This window comes from Drosophila navojoa, chromosome X, assembly GCF_054131105.1.
Source record: "Drosophila navojoa isolate 15081-1374.11 chromosome X, UAZ_NAV_1.0, whole genome shotgun sequence".
Classification (NCBI taxonomy): domain Eukaryota; kingdom Metazoa; phylum Arthropoda; class Insecta; order Diptera; family Drosophilidae; genus Drosophila; species Drosophila navojoa.
This window is the reverse complement of record NC_142895.1, coordinates 27716088-27729857: the sequence shown is the minus strand read 5'-3', so window position 1 is coordinate 27729857 and position 13770 is coordinate 27716088. Positions and strand designations below refer to the sequence as shown.

The 13770-nt window shown below is 41.0% G+C and overlaps 1 protein-coding gene across 3 annotated transcripts; it reads right to left on the bottom strand.

Moving 5' to 3' along the window:
* Window positions 1-4612: 4612 nt before the first annotated feature.
* X11L (amyloid-beta A4 precursor protein-binding family A member X11L) lies at window positions 4613-13751 on the bottom strand. Of its 3 annotated transcripts, XM_030389858.2 has the most exons (12): window positions 13610-13751; window positions 11748-12268; window positions 11150-11680; window positions 10969-11088; window positions 9300-10289; window positions 8928-9237; window positions 7949-8088; window positions 7786-7791; window positions 6830-7690; window positions 6623-6763; window positions 6036-6513; window positions 4613-5997 (listed from the first exon to the last, which is right to left on the bottom strand). In XM_030389858.2, the coding sequence occupies exons 2-11, from the start codon at window positions 12150-12152 to the stop codon at window positions 6442-6444; spliced, it is 3576 nt and encodes a 1191-aa protein (XP_030245718.1). In that variant the 5' UTR covers window positions 12153-12268; window positions 13610-13751; the 3' UTR covers window positions 4613-5997; window positions 6036-6441. The 3 variants fall into 3 exon arrangements, with proteins under 3 accessions (XP_030245718.1, XP_030245720.1, XP_030245722.1); XM_030389860.2 differs by lacking the exon at window positions 7786-7791 and having other exon boundaries at window positions 13610-13750; XM_030389862.2 differs by lacking the exon at window positions 7786-7791 and having other exon boundaries at window positions 7949-8070; window positions 13610-13750.
* Window positions 13752-13770: the final 19 nt, after the last annotated feature.

Sequence of the window (13770 nt, the reverse complement as noted above, 5' to 3'; positions counted from 1 at the left end):
TATACAGTTCACGACAAAATGCAGCAAGAAACAAGTAAGAAAACTCTAGTCGAGAGTGCTCGACTAGATACTACCCTGAACCAAACTAATAGAAAAGCACATTTAGTATGGTTCAAATTTCAATTTCGATGTATTTCAAAATATAAATTAAATAGAAAACTCATTTAATTAAATAAATAAAAATTTTGAAACAATTAAAAAAGATAATTCCGACACGCTCCGGGTTTGAGCCCGAGACCTTGTGATCAAGCGCCGCGCTTTCTACCTTGACGCCACCCTTCTGTTTTAATTTTCAATGTCAAAACTGAAATAGATTCACTGCTACAGCGCCATCTACCAAATCTAAGTCAAACTAACTGCTGATGTGACTTTAAGAATGTGCAAGAACAACCAAACTAATAAAAATGTTAAAATTTCAATTTCGATTTTTGAAAAAATAGAAGAGAAATTTAATCACAAATATATAAAAATTTTGAAGCAATTTAAAGAAAACTACAATACGCCCAGCAGGATTTGAACCGGGGACCTCGCGATCGAGCGCCGCGCCCTCTACCATGACGCCACTCCTCTGTTGTTATTCGCAATGTCAAAACTGAAATAGATTCACTGATGCAACGCCATCTAGCAGAACTAAACGAAACTAACTGCTGATGTGATTCTAAGAATGTGCTAGAAGATATTTGAATGTATGTGTGCACACGTATTGGAAAACTGCTGTTGCTACAGCACGTGCGTTTGTTAATTGGCCAAACATTTTGTTATTTTTTAACGTCGATTGACTAAACCGAATTTAATGAAACTTTCAGCATATAATCTACATATTCTATTGAATATTTGAATATGGCATTTAAAAAAAACATGTCAAATCATTCACAATTAGCTATACTAGAATCTGACCTTCACTGGGGATTCTGGTGAATTTGGAGCCGGTATCCAAAATATAACAAAAACCGAAATTGTATAAAATGCATTGGAATATACTTTTAAAATTTGGAGACTATAGCTCTAAAAATGTAGGAGTTATAAATTTATAACCTATTGCGCTTGGGTTGCGCTGCAGTGTTGGCAATATTAGGAGAACTTATTTGTTGAATAATTTAATTTCTAGACGTACGATCGTAATGAAACTTACAGAACGTAATCATGATGTTTAAATGTATGTGTATACCACAAGCACAAGTCTCTAGTATTTGATATACGACTTTTACAAAGATGAGGGTGAGGGGGTGGATTTAGGGGTGGGGGGTAAATTTTAACAAAAACCGAAATTGTATAAAATTCATCTTAGTATACATTTTAAATTTGGAGACTCTAGCTTGAAAGATGTAGGAGATATAATGTTTAAACTGATCTTCGATAAGGTTTTTTATCGATAAAAAAGTATCGGAATGAGTTATCGTTTTTTAGTGAAAAACTCGATATGCGCGCTGTTTTTACGGGCATTTTAAAAAAAAGTTGAAGTCTCTAGCTCTTATATCTTCTGAAATCGACGCGTTCAAACATACGGACGGACGGACGGACGGACGGACGGACGGACGGACGGACGGACGGACGGACGGACAGACAGACGGACAGGGCTAAATCGACTCAGCTCGTCGCCCTGATCAAGAATATATATACTTTGTGGGGTCTGCCACGCCTCCTTCTGCCTGTTACATACATTTTAACAAAACCATTATACCCTGATTTCCCATTTTCAATGGGTTCAGGGTATAAAAACAGAAATAAACAAATTTCACTTTTGTTGCAGTTTATTTTCTTATACTCCATACGCATTATATATATAATAGACTGGACAGCAGTTGCAAAAGAAGCTATGACTATCTTATCATGTTTAGCGTATAAGATCACTTCAGCAGTAGCCTCGATCTAAGGGCTTTGCTCAAACATTCAATGATTTACTATAATATTCTATTCCGAATAAATCATCTTGAATTTTGGTATCGAATTGGAATGATAACAATCACTGGATAATATTTTTCAATATTTATATATTCACAAGTATATTAACAAAGATATTATTTTATACCTCTATTAGAAATGCTATTGGGTCACAGTCAAGAGTAAAAGAGTTTTTATACTGATCTCGTCTAATATATTTGACTACTAAATGCAAATGATCCAAGTTATGCAGAATTTATTCGTAAATCTGCAACTCTGTGCCATAGTCATATGTAAGCAATTCTTTGGCAATATTGTTGTTGTTGTTGTTGCTTTCGCTTTATAATCCCAAAAACAACAGCTACGTTAATAGCCATGTGAGGCCAGCGGCCAGCCACAAAAATGACACAAATATGAATTTCGAATAAAGTAATGCGAATGCATGTATAAATTGTTGCTTTAAGACTTTCGATTAATCCGACATCTGTGAACAGAAAACAATTGCAGACTTATTCCAATACATACCAAAAATATCAACATATTTGGCTCAGGATATTCGACCAGAATAAAAGTCTCTGATTCCGATAGAAGAATTTGTATAAGTTTCTACTCATCTTCTTCTTTACAGTTTTGATTTGGCCCCAAGTGATTTTCTTTTGTTTTTAGAGATCTCCACTTCAGGGTGGCAAAACTGACTTCCAAGAAGATTATTTCAGAGCACAATAATACAATTTTTAATTTTTAATTATTTTACATTGCTTTTATTATTGAGACCAAAAATAGGGCGGAATCCTCATTCTTCGCCCAATGGGCTTCATGGACTTTATAGAACTGTCCATATTCGACTGACCCATCTGGCAACGTTATATCTTTTGACAGAGATGACGCTCATTAATTGGAAGCTTCACTCCACTAACCAGACACTGGTTAGTGTTCACTTCTAGCAGATTTTTACAATGAGTAAATATGTGTATAAAAAATTGAAATAATGTGGAAAACCAAATCAAAAGCGACCTAGGACATTAAGAAATCAGCATTCTCTGCAGTTGGGCATTGCTTGGACTTGCATTTATTCCCGTATACAAAATTGACCCAAAAAATGTTGCCTGCGGATAAACCTCGTCGATTAGAATGGGCCCAAAGAGTTATCGGGTCAGTCGAATATGGGAAATCCTGTAAATATATATATGTAAATATATTTACCCACATTATATATTCTTTCTGTTGCATATATACCCATTTTAAAAAAGTTTAGGGTATAAACTAATAAAACATGCTCTACTCTGTGTTCGTTGCAGGGCCAAACTTTCAGCAAGAAGAGCAACGAGAGTTAGCCACGTTAGCGCCTTTCGCCTCTAACAGGCATTTGCCACAGTCACGCTCGCGTTGCCTTCGCGCACTTTGTCGAGCTGGAGGGCGGCATAAAAAGTGTGAGCTCTGCCATGTTGGCCAGCACGTACATGCATGTATGTACTACATATGTATGTAGTTGTGAGCGAACAAGTTTTACCCTTTCAGCATTTCAGCAAAATGGAAAAGCAAAACGAACACCTTTTTTGTGGAGACTGTACAACTAGCTGATGATTTAGTAAGTGCTTGCCGGACTGAGTGATTGATGGACTGATTGACTAACTGATTTACTGAGCAATGATTGACTGACTGACTGGCTGATTGACCAATTGATTGATTGTATGATTGACTGACTGACGACTTGGCTGAATTATAATAACTAGCTGATTAGTTAACTGACAGCTTGACTAGTTGAATGACTGATTGACTGACTGATTGAATAAGTCATTGATTGACTGATAAGCCAAAACAGAATAATTGACTGATTGACTAACAGACTAAGGGACTGTAAGAATGAGTAACTGTCTGATTGACTGATTGAAGAGCACAATGACTGATTAATTGACTGACTGACTGACTGATTGTATAATTCACTGATTGACTGACTGACGCACTGAGTAATTGACTAAAATCCATTTGTTGTTTAATTGAATGATTCACTGATTGCAGTTGAATGACTAACTAATTAATTGGCTAACTGATTCATTAGAATATTTTTGATACACTCACGTAGCATAGAGATATATTGTATAAATAAATAGAGTATTTCCCATTCGGTGCCACTCACTTCTAGTGTGGTTCGTTTTTTAGCGAATCATCTAGATGTCATCTAGATGTTAACAAATTCACTGCCTGTAATCAAGTTGGGTCAAGTTTGTGATGCATTTTTTATGCCGCAGTTCATGCGGCGCACAGCATCCGGATTTGCATCTGGCCCAAAGGATTAACTTTTTTTATTGGATTCCAACTGCGGTCAGCAAATGAAATTTAAATCAAAATCCGCTTTTGCATTTTCGAGCAAAAAAAAAAAAAAATAAATAAATGAAATGTTTAATATTTATCAAAGCCTTTCATTTGGAAATGCGCAGAATTACACAAGTTAGAGTTGCGGGTTCTTGGGCGGGTATATAAGTAAATGTTCATCCAGGTAAGCAAGGCATGCCTGACTATCAACGCGCCAGTTTAGAGATGCCCCCACAGGAATAAAAACCAGTTTGATTTGCGTTTTAATTAATAAATATGTAATGTATTTTGTATGTATTTATTTTAATGTCACTTTTTGCCGAGTTAAGTTGAAATTTGTTAATTTTAGCATGTTATACATATATATATAGAAATATTTATATATTTTTTGTCTTTTATTATTTTTGTTTCATTTTCCTTTTAATGGCAAAATAAGCTGCGCTTCACCTGAATGGCCCTCGGATCGAATTCGAAATGTTTTGTTGATGGACTCGATTGGCTTTCGTTTTGTATTCGATCTGATGTTAATAAATAAATAGTATTAGATAGTATACAGTGTGATAGTTAATTAGTTTAGGCGTTTAGCAATAGAGTTTCATTAACGTTCTGTATACATGAGCTATCTGTTAATTGTAACTATATAAATTTATTATTTATTTAACTTGCTTGCTCGCCGCGGCTCTGTGTGGCTTTTGCAAAAATAATGCCATTGCGAACGATTAGTTACATATATATTTATAATTGTTAATGGATACGTATGTATGTATATCTTGTTGTATACACGTGAACTTGTGATTACCTGCACAATTAGCAATATTTGAAATATTCTCATCTCGCCTTCCGCTTTGTATTAATTATTAATTACACGCATGCCCAGTCGCATGCCGTTTGCTTTGCTTCTCAATTGTTTAATATTTATATATTTATATATATTCATATGCATGTACTTATAAAGTTGCGTTTAACTTTGCCTTCTGGTGCTGTTTGACAATAATAGCAAAAATAAGCTCTCTTTAATATAAGTTTTCGTTTACTATTTCGTAGCCTAACACAAATAATTCAATGCACACCTTATTGTTCTTGATATTACTGTTGTTATTTGCGTTTATTGTTATTTATATTTTATTGCTCAGTGGCTCGCCTATTTCTGTTTCATTTCAAATTTCAAATGGCATCCATTGTTAATTGGTGCACATTTCGCCAAGCACTTTTATTGTAATTATACACATTTGTTTTGACGACGCTAAATTAAAAATTAAATGCATTTTGTTTTGTTTACTCTTTAAATTTTACTGTTTACTGTTTATGGTTTACGGTTTACGGCTTACTGTTTGTTGTTTGTTAGTTGTTGTTAACCAGGCATCTTACATACTTAAACTATATTAAGTATTCTTGACATTCAATACGTACAGTACAATAATGCGCTAATCATATACATATACATATACATATACAAAATAAAATAATATTCATATAAATGACGAAAAACAATTCAACGAAATCTCAGCTCATATTTGATATTTGGCATAACTGCAAATTATAAATGTAGTTAATAAACCTAATCAATACTAAATAATTAAATTATAAATTATTGCTGTTTATTGCATTGGCAACGAAAATAAATCCTTTTAGAGTATTGCCTCCATCCTACTCGCACACACGCTCGCATTCCGTCTCCCTCTCGCTCTCCGGCTCGTTATCTCTGTCTCTTTCCTAATATCGCTTCTGCTGCTTCCAACTGTGGCTGTCAAACACTCCAAACTCGAGTATTTTATGTATAAACAATTTTTACTAAATGTATGCCTCAAGCAACACCCACACACACACACACACACACACACACACACACACACACACACACACACACACACACACACACACACTCTCACACATGTACGCAAAACACAAAATTCAGTCTTTTTCATGTACATCGAGAACAAATCAAAACATTGAAACAAATCTTGAAATACAAAGCAAATCTTAAGCGAGTGCTTAGTATTACTGGGTTGAGTATGGCTAGTTCCTGTTTGTAGTTGCGGTTCGTTTGATTGGGTGTTGTTTGTAGTGCTTGGGTAAATGAAAGTATATTCAGATAATTCAATTGAAGCATGTTGGACTGTATAAACAACAGACATACGACGAGTTATCAAAGTGTATCCCTGTCAGTATCTGTGTCTGTGTGTGTGTGTGTGTGTGTGTGTGTGTCTGTGCTGAGAGGTGCATAAGCATAATAATATAACGCTTGAGTTAGATATAAATTGGCGTCTCCTGGCCGGTTAGCAGACGAAACATGGACGTAGGCATAGTTTTCATCAAAATCTATCAAGAAAAAAATCAATGAGAAATTTATAACTTTAGTCACATTTGTACATATATGCATATATATATATATATATAGAGAGAGAGAGATAGATGTGTGTTTGTGTACCTCGCCCACAGATGAGGACAACAACTTGACGATGGTGTCGTGGGGCACAGCAACCACACTTTGATTGTTAATCTCAATGATGCGATGGCCAACTCGTACGCCGCCGCGCTCCGCGATGCCGCCACGCAGCAGGCTGCAAATCTGTTGAGAACACAAAACGGTATTAATTCTCGGTTCGGCTGAGAAATATGGACGCATGGCACTTACCACACCGTTTTGCACGCTGAAGCCGAGCTGGAAGAGCGCCTTGGGACGCAGAATCTTCACCTCAACGACAGGCGGACAGGGCACTACGGTAAACTTGACGGCAGTTTGATTTTTGGCATTGCGTATGTAGGTCTGGCAGGTGGATAGCGGCAGACCGACAAGACTCATGCCGTTAATGGCAATCAGCTGGTCGCCAATGTTCAGCTGGCCGCAGCGAGCGGCTGCACCGCCGGACATCAGGTTGGCAATAACCACCGTTGGCAGCATCGAGCCCCAGCCACTCTCCACGATAACAACGCCGAGGATTTCGCCCTTCGCCTTGGGCACCACAACTTCCTTCTGCAGCTCCTTTTTGGCGAATATCTCCAGCTCGTCGCCGAATATCTCCTGGCTGTTGAGCACCTCCTGGTAGTCCATTTCCTTGGCCAAGTTCTCGTTCTCGATGCCGTTCGCTTTCAAGAACTCCATGTACGCCACCTGAAACGCCTGCCCGATGGACTGCGCTATAAACTGCGCCTCGTCGCTCTCAAATACATGGCATATCATTTTGGGCGTGCGATTGTGCTTGTTCGACGAGCCGCTCTCCTTGTTGCTGCCGCTGTTCTCCTTCAGCGACTCGCCCTCGATGGTCTCTCCAGGACTCGAGGTCGACAGCGAGTCAACGACAACGCCACCGCCATTGGGTATAAAGCGGCGACGCGCCATCAGCACTACCAGGTCGCCAATGTCGGCTATGTAGGAGATGGTGCGCAGGGCGTGGTCCATCATGATCTCCTTGAGGTCCGTGTTGAGCACCATTATCTTCTCGGTTGATATGAACAGATCCACTTCGGTGCTCGGCTGACTCTCGCCCTCTGGCGCCTGGCAACAAATGAAACCGTTTCGTCAGTCACTGGCAAACTTGATGCAAAACAAATAAATGTGATCTAAAATTTTGAATTGTGTTTGTTGCTTACCAAAGCCTAAAGATATCGAGGATTACGCAGCATGGGTTAATTTAGGGGTGTGGGTGTGGGCGAGAAAAGCGAGATGCATTATAGACAAAGAGGCGACAATAGACCAAGCATATGCTAAATGGGACGCAACTGGACATGTGGACAATGAGCTAGGGGCACATACCTTGATGCGGGAGACGGCCTCCTCGGCTTGCATCATGCGCGTCGACTTGGTCGGCTGACCCTCGCACACCAGCTGCGTGGAGCCCAGGTAGCGCGCCCGAAAAAGTACGCCCTCAATGAGCACTTTGGGTTCCAAGAATCCTGATCGATTCGAAAGAGTAAACTGTTAAAATTTGCCCTTTTTCATAATTGATTAAATTGAAGTGCAATAGATACGATATAAGGAATAAGTTTTATATATTAAACTATCTCAGCTATAGTGCACTACATTGCTTAATCATATACCGATATACCAAAAGGGAATAACATATATTTACAATAATTTTGAATCGCAATGTTTTTTTTTTTTTTTTTTATAAGTCCGATTTACTGAAATGATTTCCCACATCTATTATTGTCTTTTTTTTTTTAAAGCGTCTATTTATCTAGTACCAAAAACAGATTGTATAGCCTCATCTGGTTTTCAGTTCCATCTAAATTCAAAGTCATGTTCTACTATGAGAAGCATGTTAATATCCATGGGTTCTGTGGTAAAGGCATCATTATAAATTAATATTAAAGAAGTGTTTAATTTTGAATACTATATAATCCTTTTTATAACTTTACTCTCCCAATTTATAATATTATTTACAATCACTAGTTCGTTCTTTACCTAATCTCTTATAATATTCATTTCGTTGCTAGAACTAACCAAACTACTTCTACTTATTTATGATATAATGAAACAGATAGAGATAGAGATAGTGAGAGAGAGAGAGAGCACGTCCACTTACATGGCAGGCATCACACCATCAAATACACAAATGAAAATTGCAATATGCAGCAGTTGGCAAAGAAAAAACGTGAAAGTCAAAATTGATTCAGAAGAAAAGAGAGAACAAAATCATTGTTCGGCTTTAATTTTATGGGGCGTTTTCATTATCAACGCCCAGTCGAATGAACATATTCGCACAAGCACACACACGCTCGCATATACACACCTTCCTTATTTCGAGAATGGGGCTTCTTGTCGCAGTTGGCCGAGTCCTTCAGCGATTTGATGGATCCCGTTGGGCTCTTTGTGTACTGCAGTTTCTCCGGCGAGCTGATCGAAACATCCGCATTGCCCACAATCTGGCAAATGTCCGGGGAGTTGGGCGTCAGCGAGGTGCCAATGCCCTGCCGTATGGTGGCCGACGAGTACGTTTGCGGCTTGGGATTGCTGTTGTTGTCGCTGATATTCAGGCTGCTGCTGTTGGTATTGATCACGCCGTTGGCATTGCTGTCGGCGGCTCCAGCCAGCGCCAATGTCTACAGGAACAGAAGGGCATTTTGATCATGTCTGTTAATGGGAGTTTGCCTATATCGCTCACCTGTTCGGCAAAGAAGTCCTTCTCGCCTAGCAGCCGATCCGTCTCGAGATCTGTGTCGGCTTCCTCATCTTCGTGGCGTCCAGCTGTTGCTGTCGTCGTTGCGCCCTTGCGTGGCACCCACACCGGCGAATCCGGATCCGCGGGCAGCACCTCATCGCAGAACTTCAGTTTGTCCGGCTGCGCCTTGGCTCGCTGCAGAGCCGAACGAATCTCTTTCATGGCCTCTTGAATCTCCACTGGCGGTGCGATTGCTGCTGGCTTATTGCCGGTTGTCACAGTCAGAGTCGCATTTGCAGTCGCGGCTGCTGTTGATGCCAGAGCTGCTGCATAAACTGGACCGTAATGTGAGTCTGCGGGATTGTCGCTATCAGCATTATTGTCATCGTTCAGCTGCGGCTCCTCTTCATATTGCTCCGGCGGCGTGGCCGTTGGCGACGTGGGCAGCGGCGTTTGCGCCGACAGCGCTGCTGCATACTCAATCGACTGCGTGTTATCTGCTGCTGCTGCTGCTGCTGCTATCTCGATCGGTGCGATGCTGTTGAGTTCGATCGGCAGTCGCTCGCCGTCGCCGTTGCCATTGCGCTCGTGCTCGGGATGGATTTGCGGATGCTGCAGCAGCTGCTGCTGCTGTTGTTGTTGATGTGGCTGCAGCTGGGTGTGAGGCTGCTGCGGCGCCTTGTCGCAGACGACAGAGACATTGTTCTCGGTGTCCGAAGCATGGCCACTGCTGAGACCATCCTCCAGCACCGGCATGCTGGTGTAGAGCTTGCCATAGTCGGTTGTGGCGCAGTTGATATCGTTCGATAGGCTGTCCAGATCGCCACAGTTCGAATCGTAGTCGGTCGTCTCCGGCGACAGCGTAAAATTACGCGAATGCCGCCGCAGATTCGCCTCCAGCTCAGTGTCGGCCAGGTCGCCGCTGCTGCGACTGTTCGAATCGATGTACAGCTCGATGTCGTTGTGCTCCTGGTAGGCATTGTGCTCGCTCGACTGTGAATCGAAATCAATTAGGAAGTTTTCAATGTAAGAATACGATATACATATATACAGCTCTGGTCATAAACGTAGAAGAGGGTGACATACTTGGTGTTAATAAAGTTGACTTTTGAAACGAATTAAGAACGAAGTATTCTTGAAATTTATGAAGTTCATTGAGCATTATTTTAACTGCATTTCATATTTATGTTTTACACATAATCGTTAGTCTAATAGGTAGTTGTAAATCTATTAAGGTGTTGTCATGGAACCGATGTTTTGATTATTTCATTATAAAGTTATCCCTTTTAAGGTCTAGCGGTTCTATTTCTCATCTCTACCAAGCAAAGCTACCTAAACAAGTTTTCAAATTATTTAAATCAATCAGATATCGATATCTTTTAAGTTTACTGTTATTTGTTTTCATCACCTACTATCGTTGAATTGTCGTTGCTCAATGCATTTCGGTAAAGTCGATAACAACAAATCGATTTTAATCGAAAGTTAACGCGAAATGAAAAGCGCATTTTCATTTGGTTTATGTTTTGTGTGATGCAGTATTAAATACAGTTGAGGTCATGGAAATAGCAGTGCCGCAGCATACAAAACCAAGCAATACAGATTATTTATACAAGTATGTATAACATTTCACGTCAGCATATATGTGCTACCTATGACTCTTTGACCCACTAACCTGCATCCTGGGCGAACGATGGACCATGTAGAGTTCGTCTTTGGGTATTCTAGCTAAACGCTGGCCAATGTAGGCTTGCTCGATATGTTTATCCACATCGCTCACGCGCGGCTGTATGTCCTGTATTGGATGGGAAGAATTGAGCAAAGATTTCTCCGTCTGACAATCTCTGGAGTCTTACCGAACTGGCCACATCGTCTCCACTTTCTGTTGTGTAATCCGTGAACCGCTTCTCGTCGTCGTCGGGATTGCCCTTGAAGAACTCCTCGAGCACTTTGCGAGTCTCCGAGAACTCGTACAGATAATCAAAAGTGGGCGTCTTCGAGGCGGCCGTTGCGGACGTGCCCTCGTGGTCTATCAGATCAATTAGATTGCCAACGGATGTCTTAACGTTGTTATCCACGCGTTGCTTAGTGGGTGAGACACGTTGCGGAAAGCCAGGCGGTCGCCGCGGACAGCCAGCGCCCTTGGCAGGCACTTGCTGGTTGCCAAAACGACGCGGGGAGCCCTCATATTCGGCTATGGGCAGCTGCCCAATCATCTTGGTGACCTTCAGAACATCCTCGTTGCTGTCCCTTTCTGCGGCTGTCAGTGCCGCCGACTTATTCATCCAGTTTGTGTCGATGTCGTCAAACACAACAATTTCGCCATCGCGCAAGCACTGCCCATCGGCCTTCCCCACGTCAGTTGGCGAGCCGGGACTCGCTATGCCCTAAAGGTATACAAATAAAGAAAACAGATAAATGGGGAGCTGGGAAAAGTTATGGGCTTAGCCTCACCTCCGCCTCAAACTGGCTGCTGCCTGGGCTGCGACCCAGGCGTATCTGGTGCGGATGCGGACGCTGGTAATAGTACCCCGATGGCTGCTGTTGTTGTTGTTGCTGTAGTTGTTGCTGAGAGCCCAGGTAGCCCGGCAGCTGATTGGGCGGCGAAACCCTCTCGAATGCCTGGTGATGATGCATCGGCGCATACTGCAGTTCAGCATTCAGATCCGGCGAGTTCAACACAGTGCTGGCTGGCGTCACATTTGGGCTACGTGTGCGCATCTCCCAGACGTAGCGCTCCTGCGAAGCTGGCTTGCACGCAGCGCCAAAGTTCATGTGCAGCTCCGAGTGGGCGCCCGACGCCACGTGATTCACATTCCGCTCCATCGACTCGTTGCTACTGTCGCTGCAGGAGTTCATACCGATAGTTAGCTGCACTTGACCACGACGCTGAGTGGCGCGAGTCTTAAGTCTACCTTTCAGCAGCCAGTGGAAATTTCGACTGCCGCTGACATGCTATGCTCGGAGTCAGTTGCCTGGAAGAGAGAACAGAGGCCGTGATTAGCATAAACGAGGCCAATTATCTGTGCACACCTCGCTGTCTTTCGATGATCTAATGCTCTGAGTTATCTCTGAATCATTCTGAATGCAGCGACACCAGCTTTGGCAGCTGTTCTTGTTATTCTTATTACTTATTATTGCTAATATTAATGTTTTTCTTATTAGCTGCTGGCACAAAAATCAATGCACAAATGGGCTGCTCTCTTCGGTTTGTCGAGACATGGCACACGTGTAAACGTAATTTTCACTCCCACTGTGTGAGCGTTTCCTTTATTTTATATTTTTTTTATGGATTTGCGCACGTAAACTTGGCCTTTAAAACTAAAATAGGAACAGAATAAAAAGTTCGCCAGGATGCTGCCACATCCGAAACAAATGCCGTGCTAGACAGCGTGTGAATGTAATGTGACTCAAACTACAGTGTGCGTTCGCTACAGAGAATCAGACTGTAATTAATGTTAAAAATACAAAAATAAAAGCTGAGCAATAATTCTACCTTTTCTCCTATTGATTTAGGTACATACACATACATACATACAAATGTACATATGTATGTATATTTTGTGCAATAAAAATAATGACGTTTCATTATTCACAAATTTGCATTTACTCAACATTATGATTCATGATTTCGTTTCCATTAGGCTTTGCTGAGCTCGACTACTACTTCTTAAATAACTCGACTTGCAGCTAATGGTTTCTAGCCTGACCGATGTTGACTATAGAAAATATATACTGTACGGCCGTCGGACTTCAAATAGGACGCTGCAGCCGCCGGTTGTTTTGTTTTTGGATTTCATTGCGCTCCCCACCCCCACTCCGAATGCAGTGCGACCATCTGTCAACGTCTACTTATCTTATGGGGCAGCGCAGTGATTGCGAATTAGATGACATCAAAAAGCGCCATGCACACATACAAATACATTTGTATATGTGTATATAAATGTATATGCAAATGTATATATGTATGTGTATGTATATTAATTCAGTGTGTGCGTGGTATTGGCATAGAGTATTGTTAAAAATCAATATATTTGCAAGGTTTGGTGTGAACGACAATAGCCGTACAGCTCCCCACCAAGAACATTTAACCTGCCCGCCAGTAATAGCAGCGACAACAGCAAGACTACCAACAACAACAACGAACAGCATAACAATGCGTATTTTCTATCTTTTTGGGTGGCGATTCACCCCCCCATCGACACGAAATATATTCGTTTCAGGTGAGTTTCTGCACAACACAACAATAACTACAACGTTTACGTATGTATTTTAAGAGCACTCTTGCACTTTGCAAAATGTACACGGTAAATTACCATTTAATACATATTAATCACTTTCTTCCTGCTAGTAAATGCATTTATAACTCGATAAAAAAGTAGAAGCCGTTAGTGATGGATAATTTCAACGATGTCTATATACATACCTATCGAGTGTTGTAAACGATGTATCGATAACTTTCAATTGGACCAAGCGT